The following is a 24169-nucleotide window of genomic DNA, read 5'->3' as shown; positions in this document are numbered from 1 at the left end:
ATGATAGTCATACGTGTGATCAGACCAGTGTGACTCATGACCGACCCGCGGACTAAATTATCTAATGAACCTGTTGACCTCTGACCTCAGAACGTCATTGCATCATGTGTGGAAAGACAAACGCAAACAGACATTTTCATTCGTACTTCACACTTCATTATCACCACATGTTTGCTTGATGTCTTTCAAACCATATGCTGGATTTGCAGTTCACACTGTATGAGGGTCAAACTGGACAGTGAGTCTGTCGGGACTCTGGAGTAAAGACAGGGAAATACAAGAGCTAATATTAGTTGGATGTTTTCGTCCCCTCAGGTGCAGCGAGCTGCTGAATTAGAAGAGAGACGCAAATAGAAGAGAGCCGACTAGAAATGAGACACGAGAGGTGGAAACTTGGACACGGCTGGACTCGCATCTGCTGCGTTTCTGAGGAAAAACCCTGGACGCTGGGATGTGAGTATCAGAGCTGTTCACAGCGAGTGTGTGATCTGCGGTCAGTGATGTGGAGAATGCGGTTATCTTTAGCACTGCTCCGGGAGTCATGAGCTGAAGATCAGCAGCACACTCCATCAATCCATTACACACGACACACCTGAAGCTCCTCCTGAGATAATATTTCACTAAATTAACAACACATTAATAATAATAATTATTATTAATAAGAACAACACATCAATATTAATTATTAAAATATGGGATTGCACAATTAATCAAAATAAAACAGATTTTTTGAATAATTTATTTAACTTTTTCTATGTTCATCTCTCACTTTTATCTCGACTGTATGTTTTTTAATATTCCTCTTGACTGGTGTGCTGCATGCCCATTGGCTGTTGACTATGATGATGTCATTTCCTGTGGCACCATCAATGTCATGTAGTGGTTTGTTCTGTGAGAAGGACGACAAGTGTGATTGACAGCGTCTCCATGGTAACGGCTCGTAAATAAGATTCTCCAGCCCGTCCACATTTAAATAGGATTTATTTTCTGCTCTTATTGAGATGAAGAAACTGAATGACAGCTGTGTGTTTATGAGGACCATAAACACACACACACACACACACACACACACACACATTGATGTTCACTGTGCAGATGTTAGCTCATGCTGTAACAAATTCATTTCTCATTGTTAGTTAATTAATGCATTATTAATGTTAATTAACAGGATCTTATTATATAGTATCTGCACCTGTTAGAATGATGAAGGTGATGAAACTGAAATCACAGAGTCAGAATCATGATGAGGTGATGAACATGTGACGCGAATGAAAACTTCTTATTTGTCTGCAGCTCTGGACATTCATGAGGTGCATCCTGGGACGCTTCTGTGTGTGTGTGAGAGTGTGTGTGTGTGTGTGTTATATTTAGCAGTAGCTCTTATATCGGCTGTCTCTCCTCCCACTGCAGCCCCCCACCGTCTCTCTCTCTCTCTCTCTCTCTGTCTGTCATTCACACGGTCTGAATGTGACTGAATCGCAGCAGCAAACTCACCGGAGGAGAAGAGAAGCAGTGAGAGACCAGACGTGTTGAGGTGAGACGCTTCACACGCTAACATGCTGCTGTGTTACGATCGCTCCGTGTGTGTGTGAGTGTGTGTGTTCTGCATGAGACGCAGTGGATCCAGCTTTCATGTTTCTAAAGGTGAGACACACAGCAGACCGTGAGCGTCACACAGACTCTGTATCTGATGAAGGACAGGTTTGATTACGGTCAGATTTAACCTGACGATTCTTGTGTTTCTGCTGTGAGACTCTGATCAGAAAATGTAAAAACATGTGCAAAAAATCTCACATACTCACAGCCGGCTAGTATTTATTGAAACTGTTGTATGCTCTCTCTCTATATATATAAATATAAATATAATATATATTGCAGTTTCAATAAATATTTGCCTGTTGTGAAAATCTTGTTTTTTTTGTTTTCTGTTAATAATATCTAAAAAATATGAAATCAATATACATTTACTGGAGAAGCAAAAATGACTGAAGATATTAAGTCTTGTTTGTTTACTGAAAAATGTATCAAAATTTAGTTTGTGCTCAGAAAAATCATCTTTTTTTAATTGCTTATTTTTCTGACTCCATTAGCAGATGTTTGTTCTCGTTTAAAGCACTAACTATTATTTTCAGAAAACAAGACTTAGTATCTTCAGTCATTTTGCTTCTCAAATAAATGTATCTTGATTTAAAAATTGTAGATATTTTTAACAGATAATACAGTTGTTTTGACTGTATCCTAGTCTGTTGAGTTTATTTGTGTGTTTAAGACTATAGTTAAGTTATTTGCTGCACAACATCCTTTTATTTACGGTATTTACAGTGAGAATGAGCTCTGTAATGAGGGTGAGATGGAGTTTGTCCTGTCACGAGTCGCTGGTGTTGTGCTGATCTGCTTCTTCGGACTGAAGCTGAAGCACGGGCGATTCGGGTCTCAGATTTCCAAGCTTTCGCCGGCTGGCTTTGGAAAGCAGCGTGTGTGAGAGATGGATGGAGACACCGATACTCGCTGGCCGAGATCCCGTTATTCCGGCCATGTGGCTCTGATATCCACAAACAAGCTCAAACTCATTGCCACAGAGCTGTAAATGTGCTTCCACACGGATTCACACGATCTGCAGCGAACGCAGAACCGGGCGGAAACACTTCCGTCCATCTCTGTCTCTTCTGAACGATGTTTAATCCACAGTCAGAGCCAGATCTGATCCGACAGATGAGCGTTTCTAATCCGGACTCGCAGTCTGTCAGTGATCAGACCTTCTGCTGAGAGATCTGAGACGTGAAGCAGGTTTAAGGTCGATCGGGATTACAGATTAACGTGATTTGATGAGGCAGCGATCGGCTGGTGTCAGGCCGTATGATCGGGTTTGTTTCTTCTGCTTTAATGGGTTCAGATGAAGGAATATGGGTAACCCAAACCCAGTGACCCTGTTATGGCCTTTGAAAGATTAATAAGGCCTTCTTTATGCTGTTTCTCAACAAGTATATTTACTTACAAAGCAAAATGATACAAGATTTTATGTCTTGCTTTCAGGGAAATGTTTTTGCTTTAAACTGTCTGTCAGCTCATTGGCTGAACAGCGTCTCTTTGCCCCGCCCTCAATCACTGTATCTGAGACTGGAAGAGTTTGGTTTGTGTTGTTCGTGTCGAGAAGACGCTGTTTTCTCCACTTTGATGAGATTGATACGGATGCCATCGTTACTGTTCGTATCACTGAGATTCAGATATGATAATGAGCGTTTGATTTCTGACCAATCACAGCAGAGCAGGTCTCAGAAAGGCGGGGTTTAGAGAGATTGGCGCTACGTCTGAAACCACATACTGGATAGTACGTACTACATTTAGTTTGAAACTTGCTTCACAACCATTAGCAATGTTCTGTATAGTATGTACTCTGGACGTACTAATCTTGTCATTGTCATGTGACTTACCATGTGACCTCCATTCACAATCCTCTCCTGTGGCCTCATGGGATAGTAAAGTGACCATTGAAATGCAGACTTGAGAATCTTGTCAGAAGTAGTATCTCATTCTGGGAATGTTTTATGAATTCGGACATACTATTCAGAGCACATACTGTTTTTGCAGTATGGAAGTATGCATATTCGGACACAGTATGAATCTTCAAACAAATCATTTTCAGACTATTTGAGAAATGAGCTGATGCTGCAATGGATATTATGAGAAAATTAAAGTGTTTTTGATCTTGGATGAATGTAAACCTGCTTTAAAACAACATTAGAAAGCTTTAAAATAGCTTATAAGGGCACTTTAAATCCAACAAAGGCTGTTGATCCAGAAACAAGTGATTATTTACAACCAAAGTCTGAGAACACTTTAAAATCTGAGATTTAAATTTAATATAAACCTGGAAATAAATAGGTTTTTGTATTAATATGTTAAAAACTTAACAAAATGATGCTGAGTCATGAGTATTTCATATTGTGCCTGACTAATCAAATGTTAATCAAGTCTGCTTTATTTCTACAGCGCTTTATACAGCAGACTGATTCACAGTGATCGATAACAGTTAAAACTCTATTATTTCAGCTCTACAGAAGGCAATAGTGTCATTACTTAGATCAATTCAGTTCAAATTTTGTGCACACATCAAATACTGAGACATTCTCACAGTTTCTGTTCAACTTTCACTCGCATATCTTTTGTTAAAGCGTGTATTAAATGACAAAAATGACAAACAGAAGCAGTCGTCTGGTCAGATGTTCTGATCTCGTGTGAGAACCGATGGATTGCCAGAGTAAAGTGTGTCTTAATGCAGTTTGGCATGAGCCGTCCTCCGGTTAGTGTGATTGACAGGATTGGGGAACTGGAGCAAACTGTAAACCACAGCAGCTGCCGTTAATTACGGTTTGGACACCTTCAGGGTCGGATTAAACATGTCAAACATGCTTCTGTGTAAATAAAACATCTCCAGTTTAGTGTAGTACACGCAGCAGACAGCAGAGATCCGGCGGTTTCCTCACGTGTGACGGCGCAGATGCGTAAGAGCTCAATCCCATAAACACTGAGGTTAACCCTGCTGTTTTACAGCAGCTCCCGAAGAGGTTTATTACACCTGTTCAGCCTCTTTAAAGACACTCAACGCCTTACTGACCAGTTATATTCACTGCAAAATATATCTTAACGTTCTTAAATCAAGATACATTTACTGGAGAAGCAGAGCGACGTAAGACAAGATGTTTGTTCTCTGGGAAACTGGTTCACATGAAGTGATTAAAACAGCAGTTTTTAAAGTGCCAACAACAAAATGGCTGAAATGTAACTAAAATCTGAACGATAGTAAAATAACACTGATTCTGATCATCTTGTCGTTAAATTTCTTGTATTCAGTCTTTTTAGCTGGTCAAATCTGGATATTTCTCTTCATGGTCCGTATGGAAATGAGGGGTAACTATGGCAACGGTGTGTGGATGTTTTGTGAGGTTGTCACGGCAGCGGCTGATGTTTCTCAGATAATCCGACAGGTGTGTTTGAGGGGTCAGCGACGCTCCGTTTTAGATCAGGGATCCTGTTTCCCGTGTGGATGCCAGTGCAGAGCGCTCTGGGAAAAAGAGTATTTATAGCGATCAGAGCAGCAAACGCTCGACTAGCATCTCTCACATTGATTAGCTGAGGCTTATTTGGGATAATGAGATTTTAAGAAGCATGTTGTGTGTGTGTGCTTGTGTTTGAGCGTCTCATTGAAATGCCGCTCCATCAGCGTGTCTCAGTATGAGTTCCTCTGCGGAGCCGTCTGGGTAAATTTACCCGCTGTGACTTCACATCAGGGCTCTAATTGGTCAAAAATGCAGATTGTCCGTGTGCCGATCATTATTTCCTTTGTTAGCAGCCGTTCTCCGGGGATCAGAGGCCTAAATATGACCAGCGGGGTTCGGCGTGTCAGCGTGGCCTTGTTCCCCTCTGGCATTCGTCAAATGACAGCGACAATTATCAAGCTATTTTCTGTCTTTGACCCGCAGCTCTGTGACGCGCAAGGAGCTGCAGAAACACACTGTCCAGCCACGGCCTGCGTGATCCAGCACACACACACACACACACACACACACACACGCACACACACACACACACACACACACACACGCACACACGCACACACGCACACACACACACACACACACACACACACACACACGCACACACGCACACACACACACACACACACACACACACACTGAAGGGCAGCTTCAGTGCTCGCGTCCTTTGACTGAACCACAGGACATTCTCATACCCTTGGTGATTGGATAACTACTGCTATTAAGAGAAAATATAAGTAATAAAGAGAGGTGCATGAGGTATGTGAATATATGCATTTGTCAAAGCTCACACAATACTGTATCCCACAATGCAATGCACTCGACTTGACCTTCCATTTCCCGTGTGACGAGTATCAGCCTGTTCATGCCAAGAATGATGACTATAACTATAACGATAACTTTAATAATAACTATAACAATAACCATCAGGGTTGCCATGTTTTCACAACAAAACCCGCCCAATTGTTGATGGGCTGGTAAAATCCACGTTTATGGTGGGGTTCCCCTAGTAAAATTCACATTCCAACAAAAACACCCCGCAGCAACAGTGTTAAAGTAGCCCAATTCTGTGGGAAAACCATGGATTTGGCAACACTGACAACGATAGCATTAATTATAACCATAATAACTATAACAATAACTGTAATGATAACAATTATAACATTATCAATAACTGTAACAATAGTGATACTGAACAATAACTATATTGATAACTATATAAGATAGCGATAACTATAATAATGACTTTGACAATAACTATGATAATGATAATAATAACTACAATGATAACTTTAAAAATAACTTTAACGATAGTGATAACTATAATGATAATGATAACTGTAACGATAACAATAACTATAAATTGATAACTATAAATTGTAACAATTATAGCCTCGTGGGCAGAGCCGACATATAGCGCCACTGCACTTCGGGTAACCCAAGTTCGAGTTCTGGCTTGCGGCTCTTTCCTGATCCCGTCCCCCTCGCTCTATCCCACTTCACTTCCTGTCTGCTTACTGGCCTATAATAATAAAGGCGAAAAAAAAACAAAAATAAATCTTTAGTGCTATAAAAATAACTATAAGGATAACAACTTTAACATAACTATAACTATAATGACTTTAACAATAACAATCGTGATAACTATAATGGTAACGATAACTGTAACGATAACTATATAAGATAACTATAACTGTAACAGTTACTATAATGATAGTGATAACTGTAACAATTACTATAAAAATGTTGCCGCGATAGCCTCGTGGGCAGAGCCGACATATAGCGTCGTTGTGCTTCGGGCGACCCGAGTTTGAGTCCCGGCTTGCGGACTTTTCCTGATCCCGTCCCCCTCGCTCTCTCCCACTTCACTTCCTGTCTGCTTACTGTCCTATCATAATAAAGGCAAAATCACCAAAAATAAATCTTAAAAATAACTATAATGTTAATAACTAAACATAACTATAATAATGATAATTGTAACTATAACTATGATAACTTTAACAATAACTATAACGATAACTATGATAATGATAACTAACAATAACATGACAAAGATAACTATAACTATAATGATAACGATAACAATAACTATAATGATAATGATAACTATAACTGATGATAACTATATAATGTAATAACTGTAACAATTAACTGTAACGATAACTATAACGATAACTATGATAACGAATAACTAACAATAAAATGACAACGATAATGATAACTGTAACGATAACAATAACTATAACGATAATGATAACTATAACTGTGATATAACTATATAAGATAATAACTGTAACAGTTAACTGTAACAATAACTATAACAATAACTATGATAATGATAACTAACAATAACATGACAACGATAACTATAATGATAACGATAACAATAACTATAATGATAATGATAACTATAACTGTGATATAACTATATAATGTAATAACTAACAATGAACTGTAACGATAACTATAACTATAATGATAACGATAACAAGAACTATAACGATAGTGTAACTAACTATGATAATGATAACTATATAAGATAATAACTAACAATTAACTGTAACGATAACTATGATAACGATAACTAACAATAAAATGACAACGATAACTGTAATAACTGTAACGATAATAACTATAACGATAATGATAACTATAACTATGTCAACGATAACTGTTATAACTGTAAAAGTAACAATAAATATAGAAACTGTATCTAGACTATATTAGTGTCCACACCAATGCACAGTATCGTTGTTTATTATAAGCTCTGCAGTTTTGTCATCTGTCGCTTTAAATGCTTGCGCTCTTTAAAGCAGGGTGGATTCTGATTGGCTGATTCCAGCGATATCGCTCCTCTTGATTGTCTTGGTGTGTCTGGGCCTTAAATCAGAAGTGATATCAGCACTATTATTAAAATGACATAACACTGAATTAAAACTGTGCTTCACTGACTCAAATGTTTCATCATTATATCCTGCGTACGGTTTCACGTGAAGCGTTTGTACAGTTTATACAGTGAAATGCTCAATGCTTCAGATTGATCAATACTGTCTAAGAGCAGGCAGATGTTCCTGCAGACAGGAAGTGATGCGCATCAGCAGAGTGTTTGAGACTCCAGCGTGTGTCAGGTGTCATTTTAACTTCTGCCGCGTCAGACGCGCGTCGATGCCTTTCTGACCTATTGATCAGCAGATGTGCAGAAGCTCCGGTTACACGCGGAATCAGCCATCTGCGTCTCTACGCTGATTATTAGTGTTCGCAAGTAAAGCAGATCCAGCAGATCATCTGTAGCAGTGACAGTGTGAAATAAGCAATTAGATGCATTCTATAATGAGCCTAATTTACACATGGAAGGTGTTTGTGCTGTGAAGTCACGTCAGGTTTATTAGTATTTCTCTCAAACCCAGAAGCTGAAGGTTTCAGTGGTGTGAAAGACACACTTGATCTGATACCTGTGTACATACACACGGCCAGTACTGTGTGTCCGGTCTGTGTCCGTGTAGCCGGTATGTTGTGTGTCTCACACCCTTCGCTCAGAGTCGGAGTGTCGAGTGACCCTAATTTTAGCGTGAGGCTGCAGATCATGAGCCAGACACACACAGATTCACATGAATGGGTTTGATTTAATGTCTGAAATATTACTGTCAGCTCCCACTGCACCTGCTCATTTAGACATGCATTAATTAACAACGCTCATGCATTAATTACTGGTGTTAATTAGTGAATCTGGAGCGTTTGACTGTAATTAAACACAGACAGCAGCTCATATCAGATTCATTCACACACTGAAGAGTTCATGATCTGATGAACCGCGATCAGAAGAAAACATGAAAGATGATACAGAGATTATTTTCTGTCCCAGAGAACACTGTGTCAAAGTTATAAACAAATGTTCTTCCAGTAACGTTAATAGAACGTTCATTCAACGTTATCTGGCCTTTAATAATGTTCTCAAAACATTAGAAGAAAAACGTTATATGTTTTTCTGAAACATTTTAGTTGATTGTTCGTCAAATGTTACTACTTGTTTCAGAGAACATTCAAAAGTAACGTTTGCAGAATGATACAATGGAATGTTTCTTTAAAGACTGAATAACCACAAAATAAACTGGTTTTGAACATTCAGAAATAATGTTTTTTTTAATGGGAACATTAGAATGTTAACATTAGGATGAGTCTTGTGTTAGTACAGTATTCTGTTGTGAACACACACACACACACACACACACACACACACACACACACACACACACACACACACACACACACACACACACACAGATGTGATGCTGACCCATCAGCATTAGAGGAGTTTGACTTACTGCTGCCATCTGCTGGTCACTGTGTGTGAATGTGTGTGTGTGTGTCTGTGTGTGTGTATGAGAGTGTGTATGAGTGAGAGTGTGTGTGTGTGATTGTGTGATTGTGTGTGTGTGTGTCAGACGACTCTCGCTGCACCTGTCGGCTGATGTCTGAGTCCGTATCCGCATTTCCTCGGAAGTCGAAGGGGTTTTCCCAGTGTCCTGCACCGGAGGATCAGTGTGTCAGACAATGACATGACGATCTCACACACTGGATCAAGCCCTGAGATCATGTGATGTCGTTTCCATGGCAACCGCAGCAGCACATAAGTGCAGGTCCAAATGGAGATCGTGACCTACTTTGGTCCAGAACATCGTCACATTAATTTCTGACCTTCTTCATAATGGTGTGTGTGTGTGTGTGTGTGTGTGTGTGTGTGAGTGTGTGTGTGTGTGTGTGTGTGTGTGTGTGTGTGTGTGTGTGTGTGTGTGTGTGTGTGAGTGTGTGTGTGTGTGTGTGTGTGTGTGTGTGTGTGTGTGTGTGTGTGTGTATGTGTGTGTGAGAGACAGCAGCACATGAGCATCAGTCTCGTTGAGGAATGAGCAGAATTTGAGTCTGAAGTGACAGATTTCTCAGATACTCGATAGAGACGAGCAGCAGCGGCCGAACGCGTTGATCTCTGACCGCTGTAACATGACAAACACATGGCTTTTAGAATCACAGTTTTCATTCATTTAAACAATTTTTTCATGCAAAGTACTGAATTTAATTCAAAGACAGAAGAATTAAAAGTACCAAAATGTAAAAAAAAAAAAAAAAAAAAAAAATTACAGGGTTAGTTCACCAAAAAATGTAATTTGTGTCATTAATTACTCTCCCTCATGTCGTTCCACACCCGTAAGACCTCGTCCATATAATCAACACTTTCAATGTCCAGAAAGGAACTAAAGACATCGTTAAAACAGTCATGTGACTGCAGTGGTTCAACCTTAATGTTATGAAGAGACGAGAATACTTTTTGTGCGCAAAAACTAAACAAAAATAACCACTTTATTCAACAATCTCTTCTCTTCTGTCATTATCTTACGCAGGTGACGCAGTAACAGTGAAGCTTCCGTGTTTACGTCCGAACGCTGGCTCAGTATTGGCCAAAGCTGATCATGTGACGCATGCGTGTGACGCTGATGCAGGAGCCGACCAATAATGAGTCGACGTTCTGATGATGAACCTGGAAGCGCTGGACGTAAACAACGTATGAGAATGACACAGAAGAGACGAGATTGTTGAATAAAGTAGTTATTTTTGTTTAGTTTTTGCGCACAAAAAGTATTCTCGTCTCTTTATAACATTAATGTTGAACCGCTGCAGTCACATGACTGTTTTAACAATGTCTTTAGTTCCTTTCTGGACCTTGAAAGTGGTGATTATATGGACGAGTCTCTCGGATTTCATCAAAAATATCTTAATTTGTGTTCTGAAGATGAACGGTGTGGAATGTCATGAGGAAGAGTAATTAATGACAGAAATTACATTTTCAGGTGAACTAATGATTTAAGTAACTGAAGAGAAATAAGATACAGGCTCGTTCACACCGAAATCGAAAGCTATAACACTTAAAATACAGTAAACTGGTTTATCTTCATAAGTGTTCATCACTGCATCTGAGAGAAAGAGAGATCTGCATTATTGAATCATGTAAATCTGCCTCTGTTTGAAATCTTTCACTCGTGCTGAACTCATTTTAACTCATTAATATAAATCTGTCTCACCTCAGAGAAGCAGTCATTGTGTTAATGAGAAACTCTCGTGCGTCTGTTCAATTCACAAACCTAAACGAATCGCCTCAGCATTGCTGTGGGTCTGTAGTTTAGTTCTTATAATGATGTATTTCTGAGCTCAAGTACAGCTTCTCGAGCTTGTAGATGTTTTTGGTAAACAGCGCGTCATTTGTTGATTACTGTATTTGTTTCATCTCCGCTGTGGTTTCTAGAACATTTAAAGTGTTGTTCTCAGACGTGACAGTGAATCTGTCATGTGATTGTGTGTGTATGAGGTCATCGTGAGGAGCGTTTCACTTCTTCATGGTAATCATCATATTAGAATGATTTCTGAAGGATCATGTGACACTGAAGACTGGAGTAATGATGCTGAAAATTCAGCTTTGATCACAGGAATAAATTACACTTTACTGTATATTCACATAGAAAACAGCTGATTTACATTGAAATAATATTTCACTAATTTTAATGTATTTTTGATCAAATGCAGCCTTTAAAAAAAAAATATTATATAATTATTGCAAACTTTTGACAACTTTTGAGATTCAGCGGTTGAAATCTCACAAACCTCCCAACAAAACATGCATTTACACACACTCACACACACAATCTTGTGTTAATGTGTAATGTAATTATGTAACGTATTAAATCCCATCAACTCCGTCAAACACAGCGGACAGGTTTCGAAACGGAGCAGAGCTCGTTCTCTCTCCTGAATGACATCAGCCTGCTGGAATGTGTGTGTGTGTGTGTATAGTCACACCTGTGATCTCACCTTTTGACCCCATGCAGCGATGATGTCATCTGATCTGAGGTCAGCTCATGTTTGGGACAGTTTGACCTTTGACCCACAGTCCTGCCTCTGAAATGAAGAGAGAAATCAATCAGTTCAAACAAAAACATGAGCTTGCTGTTGGACAAAGATAAACACTGACTAATGATCTTTTCTACTACTTTTTTCTACTAATTTACTACTAGAGAAAATGACTTTTGTTGGAAAACATTTTTAAGTGTTTAGAGCTGATTTACAGCAGAATTCTCATGTTTGTCTCATGTAAGTTCGTCATTGAACTTGAGTAAAAGAATAAATGTAAAATGTTTGTGCAATTTAACGTCACGCTGAAACTGAAGAAGCAACAGATCTTTACGAGGTCAAACACTTTTTACAAATGAAATATGCATGAATGAATTGTTCTAAAGTTGTTGTAATAGATAATTATAAGATTAAATAAACCTCATGAAGTTATCATACTTTAAATAATCAAAGATTGTTTTTTCAAAAAACATGTTCAACGAGTTGAGTTCATCTAAACTAAAGCAGCTCTACTGAAGAGAGTTTGTCCTGCAAGTTCATGCAGATCTACAGCTTTTATAAAGTGTGACTGATTCATTCGCTGTTTGTGTGTGTGTGTGTGTGTGTGTGTGTGTGTGTGTGTGTGTGTGTGTGTGTGTGTGTGTGTGTGTGTGTGTGTGTGTGTGTGTGTGAGATGACATCATGGTGTGTGTGTGTGTGTGTGTGTGTGTCTGTGTGTGTGTGAGATGACATCACTGTGTGTGTGTGTGTTATTGATGGATCAGCACTGATGGGTCTGAACACGCTGTGCTGTTGTTTTATATGAAGATGAAGCACTGACTCTACCTGTAAAGACTTCTTTGCCAATTTTCTTTGTTTTACATCTGAATCATGTTTCTAAAGTACCACAAATCCATCAGTTCGTATTCGGCCCTGTCCCAAATGGCACCCTAAACACTCACAGTCTTCCTACGAATCGGTGATGTCACTTTCATGATGTAACGCCGCTTTGACTGTTGGGTAGAAGTCGGCTTCTGAAACCTAAAATTCACAAATAGGGCCCTACAGTCTTAACAGACACGTGCACACGGCGGCCATTTTAAGTCCACAAGACCGAAAGTGCATATGAAGTGTGGCATTTGGGACAGGGCCTTTGATTTGTTATTATGTGCCATTTCCCACAATCCTCTGTTTCCCGCTCTCAGGTGCATGATCATGCGTTCCCGTAGCAACAGTCTGGAGGATGCGGAGAAGGCGGAGCTCTCTCCGCCCACAGCACGAGCGCGGCGGCAGGCGTCCGACCGCGAGGAGGCGTGTCACGCTCATGAGGACACGCCCACCGTCCAGAGGAAGCAGACGGGCGGCAGACAGCGAGCGCAGAGAGAGCGCAGCGGCGCGGGGAAGAGCCGAGACCTCTCGAGAGACGACCTGCTGTTCCTGCTCAGCATGCTGGAGGGAGAACTACAGGTGACGCACTGAGACACTGATTGAGCTGAGCTCACCTTAAAGCGGACCTATAACGCCCCTTCCACATGATGTAATATCAGTCTCTGGTGTCTCCAGAATGTGTGTGTGAAGTTTCAGCTCAAAATCCCCCACAGATCATTTATTATAGCTTGTCAAATTTGAGCAAAAACGCGGCGTTTTTGTGTGTGTCCCTTTAAATGCAAATGAGCTGCTGCTCCAGAAGAGGGCGGAGCTTTAACAGCTCAACAACAACAAAGCTGGAGAATCTCACGCAGCCAAAATGAGGAAAGTGTTCAGCCTTACATTGTTCAAACCGGAGTCGACACTGATGGAGAGACTCAGGAAGAAGTTACAACTTTTAGACGTTTCTGAATGGTTAGTGGATAAATTGATGTAGTTGCTGTGGAGTTGATTCAACTCATCCACTAGCATGTGCCGTCATGTTCATCTTTTGTGTTGAATTGACCCTCGTTTGTGAAGCAGTCCGGTGTAAAATGAACAACACTCGACTACAACAACTCTTCCTCTTCTCTAAAGCAGCCCAACATGGCCCCGCCCCCTTTGTTGAGTGTTCTTGGGGGCGGGGTTTATGTAAATTTTATGGTTAGTGATGTCACTAACCCAGGAAGAAGCTTGTTGTAGTCATAATCAACCACCCCTTTAAATGGTTGTAGTTCATAAATTCTTTGGAATAAAGACTTTTGAAGAAACACTGCAGATTATTGCAGAAGTGAAAGAAATTAAAGTTATAGAAGGTTAAGCTTATTGTAAAGCAACTAAATATTTCTTATTTTATATTTTACAAAATAATTTGAACTTTTGGATAATTTGGAAATTGCATTAAAACCAAAGCCGTACGTCTAACCAAGTTGTGTTCCAAAAAATGGGGCGTTTTGTCTGTGGGGAATTGATTGGATGGTTGTGGTTTGCTATTGGTGGATCTTGTGTGAGTGACAGGTTGCCCCGCCCTCATCATCAGAGAAGAGAAGATATTCTGATTCAAGATTACCAGAACATGAGTTTGAAAACTACGGATAATTCATGTAGAATAAACACTGAATAAAACAAGTCAGTTTTGATTTCATGGTGATGAATCTGAGAGTCAAACTCTGTTAAAGTCAGACAGACATCAGAGAGCTGCTGATGAACTCAAACAGTCATTACAGCAGTAAATATTCTTTCAGTTATAAATGAAAACACTCAGGCCCTTCAGCTCAAACTCACAGAGTTTCTGTGTTTTACACACAGGCCAGAGACGAGGTGATCACCGTCCTCAAAGCCGATAAAATCGATCTGGCTCTGCTGGAGGCCAAATACGGCTTTGTGACGCCGCCGAAGGTGCTGAAGGCTCTTCAGAGGGACGCCATCCAGGACAAGAACGGCAGCTGGCAGGAGGACATCTACGAGAAGCCCATGACGGAGGTACGGCCGGCTCCGCGCGGCTCTGTGGATCCACGCCGTCCGTGTTCTTAGCGTGTTTGTGTGTGTCAGTTGGACAGGCTGGTGGAGAAGCAGCGGGAGACGTACAGACGGATGCTGGAGCAGCTGCTGCTGGTGGAACGAGCTCACCGACAGACGCTGGGCCGCCTGGAGGACGAGAAGAGGAACCACAGCGACTTCATGAGGAAGAGCGACGAGTTCACCGGCCTGCTGGAGCAGGAGCGAGAGAGGTCAGTCCGAAATCACTCGTCTTCAGTGAACAGTAAGCCCCGCCTCCTTTGATTTGATTGGCCGTCATCATGCTGAGATTGACGCGCCCTGTTTGCCATCAGTTTCATCAGCTGATACTCCAGCGGTTATCACACTATGAAGTTAATATTTGATCATTTAACAACACATTTGCATATTCACAGTTCTTTGATGCCGGTTAATGGTCACATGATAGTGTTTTAAAGCTTGTTTTATTTTAAAATTATTCATTTATTTTAATTTGACATTTTTATAATCCAGTCATTTTTTGTTACTTTTATTTTGATTGTTTTTATTTTAACATTATCTGTTTTATTATCGCATTTTTATCATTTAATTAATTTTACTACGTTTTAATTAGATTTATTTTTAAATTATTTATTTATTTTAATTTGATTTTTTTATCATTTAATGAATTTAAATTTCATTTGATTTTTTATTTTATTTTAACATTATCTATTTTATTATCGCATTTTAATCATTTAATTAATTTTAGTACATTTTAATTAGATTTATTTTTAAATTATTTATTTATTTTAATTTGACTTTTTTATAATTTAATGAATTAAAATTTCGTTAGATTTTTTTATTTTATTTTAACATTATCTGTTTTATTATCGCATTTTTATCAGTTAATTAATTTTAGTACATTTTAATTAGATTTTTTTATCATTTAATGAATTTAAATTTAATTCGATTTTTTTTATTTTAACATTATCTATTTTAGTATCGCATTTTTATCATTTAATTAATTTTAGTACATTTTAATTAGATTTATTTTTAAATTATTTTTTTATTTTAATTTGACTTTTTTATCATTTAAAGAATTTACATTTTCATTTGATTGTTTTTATTTTCAACAGTATGTATTTTAATTCAGTTTCAGTGCGTTTTAATGTGATTGACTGTATGTGAAGCGCGTGTTGGTCTGTTGCAGCAGCATGACATCATTTCCTCTCATCATTACACGCGTCTGTCTCTCATCATGTTCGATCGGCGTTCGTTACAGTTTCAGCCGAATTGTGAATGAGAAACTGAACCGATCCGTCAGTGTTGGACGAAGATCTGTAGTGTTTATATCCTGCCAGAGACGCTTTTAGCTAATGATGTTTCCATTTTCATTGCCTTACAAGGCTCTTAAAAATAAGTCTGAGAGGATGAAAATAAGCCGCGGCTGATAATACACCCGTGAGCAGAACTGGAGCCGCCGGGAGGCTTTTTAAAGCAGGAACCGAACGCTGCGAGAGTAAAAATATCAGACGGATTCAGAGTCACCGGCCTGTCGATCAAGAGACTCGTCTTTCCAGAGTTAAATAAAGCAAACACAAATATGTTCTAGGAACGTTCCCACTGCGTTATGAAAGCGTTATTTCTTAAACAATTAGAAACAGATTAACAAGATCTTCACAAAAGTCTCCATGAATGATGCAGAATTAATGTTTTGAGAACTTTGAACAATGTTCTTTTAACGTTGCTGGAAGAACGTTTGTTTATGACTTTCGTAATTTCCCTGTTCGCTGGAGATTCAGGCTCTGATCAGTGTGAGTGAATGTGAGAGAGACGCAAGTCAGTTTAGTCATGTGTGTGTGTGTGTGTGTGTGTGTGTGTGTGTCATCTGTGTTTCATTGATCTTCTCGTTTGAGTGAATGTTCGTCGACGCCAAATCAAACACTCTGGACGTGTTTACAGATGTGTGTCAGTGAATGTGAGGTCATTTGGCCCCGGGCCCTTCAGTGCATGATGTAATGTGATTACATATCTGTGATAGAACGCACATAACCACACACACACACACACACACACACACGCACACACACACACACACACACACACACACACACACACACACACACACACACACACACACACACACACACACACACACACACACACACACACACACACACACACACACACACACACACACACACACGCACACACACACACACACACACACACACACACACACACACACACACACACACACACACACACACACACACACACACACACACACACACACACACACACACACACACACACACACACACACACACACACACACACACACACACACACACAGGTTAGTTTTTGTGAATTGTGGGGTCATTCCATAGGCGTAATGATTTTATACTGTACAAACTGTATTTTCTCTCCCCTTAAAGTAACCCTACCCATCACAGGAAACTGTGCACACTTTAACTTCCTCACAAAAACTCATTCTGTGTGATTTATAAGCCTTTCGAAAAGTGGGACATGCAGTAATGTCCTCATAAGTCACCTCTTCTTGTAATACCCGTGTCATTATACACATTTGTCCTGATATGTCACAGTCACACACACACACACACACACACACACACTTCTCCCCCGCACGAGTGTATTTCTCTGGAAGAGTCGAAGGCCTTGTAAGGACTCGTGTGGATTGGATCTGCTCGCTCGGATGCGTCACAGGAAGTGGTTCCTCCTTCAGCTGGTGTCGGGGGGGCTGCGGCGTGTTTCACAGAAGAATGTGCTGTTTGTGTTTGTTTTATTCTCCTCGTTCTCCTGCTGTTTTCATCAAAATGAGCGCAGATAAATCATTTATAATAAACGCTGCAATATTCCATAAAACACGAGAACTGTTTTTCTATCCTCATGGCAGACGTTTGTTCTTAAGTTTTCAGACTTATCCACAGTTTCTGTGTGTCTCCAGTGAACGAGTCTTTCTGACGGTCAGGGTGTCGTTCGTGACGCCGCGGTTTGAACTCATTACGGCTCGCGCTCCACGAACTGACCAGCGGGGATGGTCACATGATTGTATCGGTTCATTCATTCTCTGGGAGTCGAACCCGTGTTCTTACTGTTGCTAGCGCCACGCAGAAACACTTTGAGCTAAAATATTTTCATAAAATATTTCAATAATTTAACAACACATTTTCACTGTACTCTGATGTCAGTGGTCACGTTTTAATTGTATTTTTTTTTTCATTTTTAGCTTATTTATTTATTTTAATTTTACAATTTTATGCTTTTATTAATTTTAGTTATTTTTATTTGAACATTATTTCATTTTAGCATTTTTACGATTACATTTTTAGTTGGTGTTTTAGTTTTTTTGTTTGTATTTTTAAATTATTTATTTGTTTTAATTGTTTGTTTTTTTATTTAATTAATTATGAGCTTTTCCTCGACTCACGAACCCCCGTTTGGGAAATGCCGATCAGGAGCGAGTTCACAAACGTCTTTCACTGAAGTGAAGCAGTGGCTGTTGAGGAGAGATAGCTAGTTAGTTAATTAGTTTGAGTTAGTTAATTAGTTTGGTTAGTTAGTTTGAGTTGGTTAATTAGTTTGGTTAATTGGTTTGAGTTGGTTAATTAGTTTGAGTTGATTAATTAGTTTGAGTTAGTTAATTAGTTTGAGTTAGTTAATTAGTTTGAGTTAGTTAATTAGTTTGGTTAGTTAGTTTGAGTTGGTTAATTAGTTTGGTTAATTAGTTTGAGTTGATTAATTAGTTTGAGTTGATTAATTAGTTTGAGTTAGTTAATTAGTTTGAGTTAGTTAATTAGTTTGAGTTAGTTAATTAGTTTGAGTTGGTTAATTAGTTTGAGTTAGTTAATTAGTTTGAGATATTTAATTAGTTTGAGTTGGTTAATTAGTTTGAGTTAGTTAATTAGTTTGGTTAATTAGTTTGAGTTGTAGTTTGAGTTGATTAATTAGTTTGAGTTAATTAGTTTGAGTTGGTTAATTAGTTTGAGTTAGTTAATTAGTTTGAGTTAGTTAATTAGTTTGAGATATTTAATTAGTTTGAGTTAGTTAATTAGTTTGAGATATTTAATTAGTTTGAGTTGGTTAATTAGTTTGAGTTGGTTAATTAGTTTGAGTTAGTTAATTAGTTTGAGTTAGTTAATTAGTTTGAGATATTTAATTAGTTTGAGTTGGTTAATTAGTTTGAGTTGGTTAATTAGTTTGAGTTATTTAATTAGTTTGAGTTGGTTAATTAGTTTGAGATATTTAATTAGTTTGAGTTAGTTAATTAGTTTGGTTAATTAGTTTGAGTTGATTAATTAGTTTGAGTTAATTAGTTTGAGTTGGTTAATTAGTTTGAGTTAATTAGTTTGAGTTGGTTAATTAGTTTGAGTTAATTAGTTTGAGTTGGTTAATTAGTTTGAGTTAATTAGTTTGAGTTGGTTGTGGCTTCTTTAAGTTTTGTATCTGTAACTCATTTTGCATGCTCTCTTGCGTTCGGATGCTGGTGTTTGGGAACACAGTCGTGTGAGACGCTTCTGGAGGAATTAAACCAAATCATTCTGATGACAGACTTTGACTTTCAGAACCACCAAACTAACATTTGAGATGCTGCGATGTGATTGGTCCGCTGGTTAGTGCAGTTATCCAATCACAGCCTCTGCTGAGCCACAGTCACATGAGTATATGAGGGATTTATTCAGTGAATGTGTTTGTATCGTAGTTTATGCACACGTCTTCTTATCAAATAAATGTTTATTTTGGTGTTTCCATCCAGTGTTTTTTTATGTCATATCCCAGAATTCCCATAATCTCTGTGCGGAACACAGGGTTCAGTGATCTGCCGTGTTTCAGCTGAATGAATGTGTTCTCGCTTTTACGAGCGTTCGGATGTTCCTGTCTGCGGATGTTCTTCGACATCACGTCTGTGAAGAGTTCAGAGCGTCTCACACTCAGTGCGCCGGTCAGACTCGCTGAAAGCTTGAACTTTGACCCGGTGTGAGCATTAGTGATTCTCTGAACGGCGTTTGTGTGGCGTTCAGGAAACTTCAGAACCGGGTTTGATGCTCTTCGATGTGTGTTTATGGCTCTGATCTGTGAGTCACGCCTCAGTTCAAACACCATCATCATCATCATCATCACAGGATTATGTGAGCGTTGGGTGATGTTTACAGGATCTACAGAAGCTCTCTGAAGGAGGAAAGACTCCAGTGATCTCAGAACAGACTCTCATTCTCCTGCGCTCGGGTCGAAATAAGGCTGGAATCTCCCGGTGTTAATTAATCAAACATCTTTAAATCTCGTCAGATTCGTCCTGTTGTGATCGATGAATCTGCGGCTCGTTGCGGTGCAGACGTGATGTCAGGATTGGTGTGATTATTTCTGCTGCGTTTGAGCTGATAATCGAGTTTATTTGTGTAACAGTTTTCCAGCGTACAGACGATCATAATGTGAATGTTTATACTTTCTGAAACTTCTGAATATCTTCATGTCTTATAGTTGCATTCATCAGATTATAGTGACAGATCGCTTTACATGAGTGTACTGTACGTGTGCAGATAATATTATATACAGTATATAACTATATATTTGATATACAGTTGGCTGATACAGATAGATTTGTGTTCGTCTCTCTCTGTCTGTCTTCAGTCACTTTGAATCACATTCCTCAGTAAAACATCATGACACATTCATGAAGAACTCGAGCTCTGCTGTGAGATAATTATTTTCAGATGCTCTCACACACACACACACACACACACACACACACACACACACACACACACACACTGCATCTCAGGACTAATCGAGGTGATGATGTCATCATACGGACGACACACCGACTGAACGTTACAAACAAAAGACAAACAGATGCATTAATATTCATTATTCTTCATGACAGAAAGAGAGTCTGTGAGGAAACTCATGTTTGGCTCGTCAGCTGAAAGCCAGAGGACATGATGTCATGCTTTTATTACCCATGAGTCCGGCAGAACTGGACCTGAGAGCCAATCAGAACAAGAGAGCCTGAGGTCAGAGGTCACACGAGTGTGTGTGTAAATCCGGGAAAAGCCTCATCAGTAGGAATGATTCATGAATGATCTGGTGGTTCAGTGTAATTTTGATATTAGCTATTTATAAAGCTAACGTTTGTCATCATCATGAACTCTAGTGTGTTTAAAACAGAAGACCGGATCAGTGTTTGTTCGTTGTTCGTTCAGTGTTCATTCGGTGTTTGTTCAGTGATTGTTCGTTGTTCGTTCAGTGTTCATTCGGTGTTTGTTCAGTGTTTGTTCGGTGTTCATTCAGGGTTCTGTCAGTGTTCGTTCAGAGTTCATTCAGTGTTCATTCGGATTTCGTTCAGTGTTCATTCTGTGTTTGTACAGTGTTTGTTCGGTGTTCGTTCAGGGTTCTGTCAGTGTTCGTTCAGAGTTCATTCAGTGTTCGTTCGGATTTCGTTCAGTGTTCGTTCAGTGTTCATTCAGTGTTTGTTCAGTGTTTGTTCGGTGTTCATTCGGTGTTTGTTCAGTGTTTGTTCGGTGTTCGTTCAGGGTTCTGTCAGTGTTCGTTCGGATTTCGTTCAGTGTTTGTTCGGTGTTCATTCAGTGTTCGTTCGGTGTTCATTCAGTGTTCATTCAGTGTTCATTCGGTGTTTGTTCAGTGTTCGTTCGGTGTTCGTTCAGTGTTCATTCAGTGTTCGTTCGGTGTTCGTTCAGTGTTTGTTCGGTGTTCATTCAGTGTTTGTTCAGTGTTCATTCAGTGTTCGTTCGGTGTTCGTTCAGTGTTCGTTTGGTGTTCATTCAGTGTTCGTTCAGTGTTCGTTCAATGTTCGTTCAGTGTTCATTCAGTGTTCGCTCGGTGTTCATTCAGTGTTCGCTTGATGTTTGTTCGGTGTTCGTTCGGTGTTCATTCAGTGTTCGGTCGATGTTCGTTCGGTGTTTGTCCAGTGTTCATTCAGCGTTCATTCGGTGTTCGTTCGGTGTTCGTTCTGTGTTTATTCAGTGTTCGTTCGGTGTTCGTTCAGTGTTCATTCAGTGTTCGGTCGGTGTTTGTTCAGTGTTCATTTGGTGTTCATTCAGTGTTCGTTCAGTGTTCATTTGGTGTTTGTTCGGTGTTCGTTCTGTGTTTATTCGGTGTTCGTTCGGTGTTCGTTCAGCGTTCATTCGGTGTTCTTTCTGTGTTTATTCAGTGTTCGTTCAGCGTTCATTCAGTGTTCGTTCAGTGTTCATTCGGTGTTCGTTTGGTGTTCATTCAGTGTTCGTTCAGTGTTTGTTCAGTGATCGGTCTGTCTTTGTTCGCTCTGATGAATCTAATGCACTGAATCACTTCAGTTTGAGCTGCAAACAAACATTTGTGTTTCAAATTAGAAAATGAACAACTCTGTGCTGGAACAACAGTCAAAACAGCCTGCAGTGATTTCACACACACACACACACACACACACACACACACACACACACACACACACACACACACACACACTCTTGAGCAGTGAGATCATCAGCTCATATGGGTTCAGTTATGATGTCATTCTTGTCAGGTAATCAGCTGCAGGCCGCGAGAACCATATAAACATCTGGCTGTTTCTTTAAACACACACACACACACGTTATCAATCGCAGACACACAGTGAGATTCTGTGATAGTTCAGACGCTCCGTCCATCTCGAGTGTTTTTAAAGACTGTTCAATCTTCCTGATTCTCTCTATATCAGATCCTCAGATCCGCTGCAGATAGTTTCACTGGAGGATTCAGTTATGCCATTTTAATGAAACGTTGAGGTTATAATTTAATTTTTTGTTTTTAAATGAAACAGAGACATGGATGAATTGTTCTCTATAACATGCATTTTCAAAATAGATAAATTTGCAAAGTTCATGCCAACTTCCAGAGACAGAAGCATTAGAGTTTCTGCTGTAAGTGAGAGTAAGCAGTTCTTCAAAAGCATTCGTGAAAATATGATCCGTTGTCTTTAGTGAATGTGAGTTTTTCCACAATTAATCAGCAGTGTTGAGAAATACAGGAGCTGGCTTTAATTGTGATCAGTGAAGAACAGAGATGAGTTTCAGAATTACTGTCGTGATGTTTGCTGTGTGTGAAAGTTCCTCATATCGCGGTGAAGAGTTTAAACGAGTCGCTTCATGATGTTTTTAATGTTTGTGAGGATTATATTGAGTTTGTGGCAGGACACACCGTCCGTCTGCTTTCTTCTGTTCAACTCATCTGGATGTTAAACAGATGAGAGCATTGGTGATCTTACACACATGTGGCTCACACACACACACGCACACACACACACACACACACACACACACACACACACACACACACACACACACACATGCCTTCGGCTCAGACACTTATTGTGATTCTATATTAAGCAATGGTTCTGTTTGTAGAGGACGAGGATGTTGCACAAGCAGCGGACGGTGTGTTTGTGTTCCCTGAAACCCTCCAAACAGAGAAGAGGCGTCTGTCAGATGACTTCCAGATGACACACACACACACACACACTCACACACTGACACACACTGACACACACACACACACACACACACACACACACACACACACACACACACACTCACACACTGACACACACTGACAGAGACATGCAGACGTGTGTGTGTACGTACACTGTATAGAGATACAATGAACCCGTCATAAAACATCTTATAAACACACTATTAGCTCATATTCCACCCCAAAATAAAAGAAAAAAAGATCATAAATCTCCAGATTCTCATGACTGTAATTCAGAATGAATCATCTCCTGACTGTAGTGTGAACACAAATAGCAGCCTGTTATTAATAAAGTTTTATTCGTCATGGTAGTATTTGCTGTACTCTAATACGCAGTATGCAGTACTGAACATTGTGAGAATCTAATGAGAATCATGCGTATATATGTGAGAATAACAAGAATTACACAAAAACAACTAATGAGGAATAGTGCGTCTGTCTTCAGGATTGGCAGGAAAGTCAGAGCAGAAAAAATGTAATTTTCCACAAATTTTGTTTGTATGCAAATTGTATAATATTCAAGGTACACATTTCTAGTAATTGTGCAGTTAATTCTCATATTCTATTTTCAGAAAGTTTTGGAATATTTTTCCTCTCCCCAAATTTGTCACTACCGAAACGCAATAATAAATAATTTAATAAGAAGAGTCACATTGATCTATTGAGAATTTGGGTAACACTTTAGAATACTGATCCTTCATTAATGAATAACTACACAGGAACAAATGAGTAATGCATTATTAACACTCTAGTAACTACTATTAACTAACAATAAACTCCGATTAATGAATTAGTAAGTAATAGTGCTCAGTTAAAGGTGGTAGTTCACTATTAAC

The 24169-nt window shown here is 39.2% G+C and overlaps 1 protein-coding gene across 3 annotated transcripts in view; it reads left to right on the top strand.

Annotated features, from left to right (window-relative positions):
- Positions 1–407: 407 nt before the first annotated feature.
- Positions 408–24169, top strand: part of filip1l (filamin A interacting protein 1-like) — a 36477-nt gene continuing 12715 nt past the window's right edge. Inside the window, exons 1-4 of one of the 3 annotated variants that reach the window (XM_067387605.1) lie at positions 408–453; positions 13133–13394; positions 14643–14816; positions 14886–15064. In XM_067387605.1, coding sequence (XP_067243706.1) covers positions 452–453; positions 13133–13394; positions 14643–14816; positions 14886–15064 — 617 coding nt within the window. In that variant the 5' untranslated portion in view covers positions 408–451. Of the gene's footprint in view, positions 454–1409; positions 1535–13132; positions 13395–14642; positions 14817–14885; positions 15065–24169 lie in introns of those variants that run through there. The other 2 variants (XM_067387602.1, XM_067387604.1) reach the window with 2 other exon arrangements.

The sequence above is a fragment of the Chanodichthys erythropterus genome, chromosome 6, assembly GCF_024489055.1.
Source record: "Chanodichthys erythropterus isolate Z2021 chromosome 6, ASM2448905v1, whole genome shotgun sequence".
Classification (NCBI taxonomy): Eukaryota; Metazoa; Chordata; class Actinopteri; order Cypriniformes; family Xenocyprididae; genus Chanodichthys; species Chanodichthys erythropterus.
This window is presented reverse-complemented; position numbering and strand designations above follow the sequence as displayed.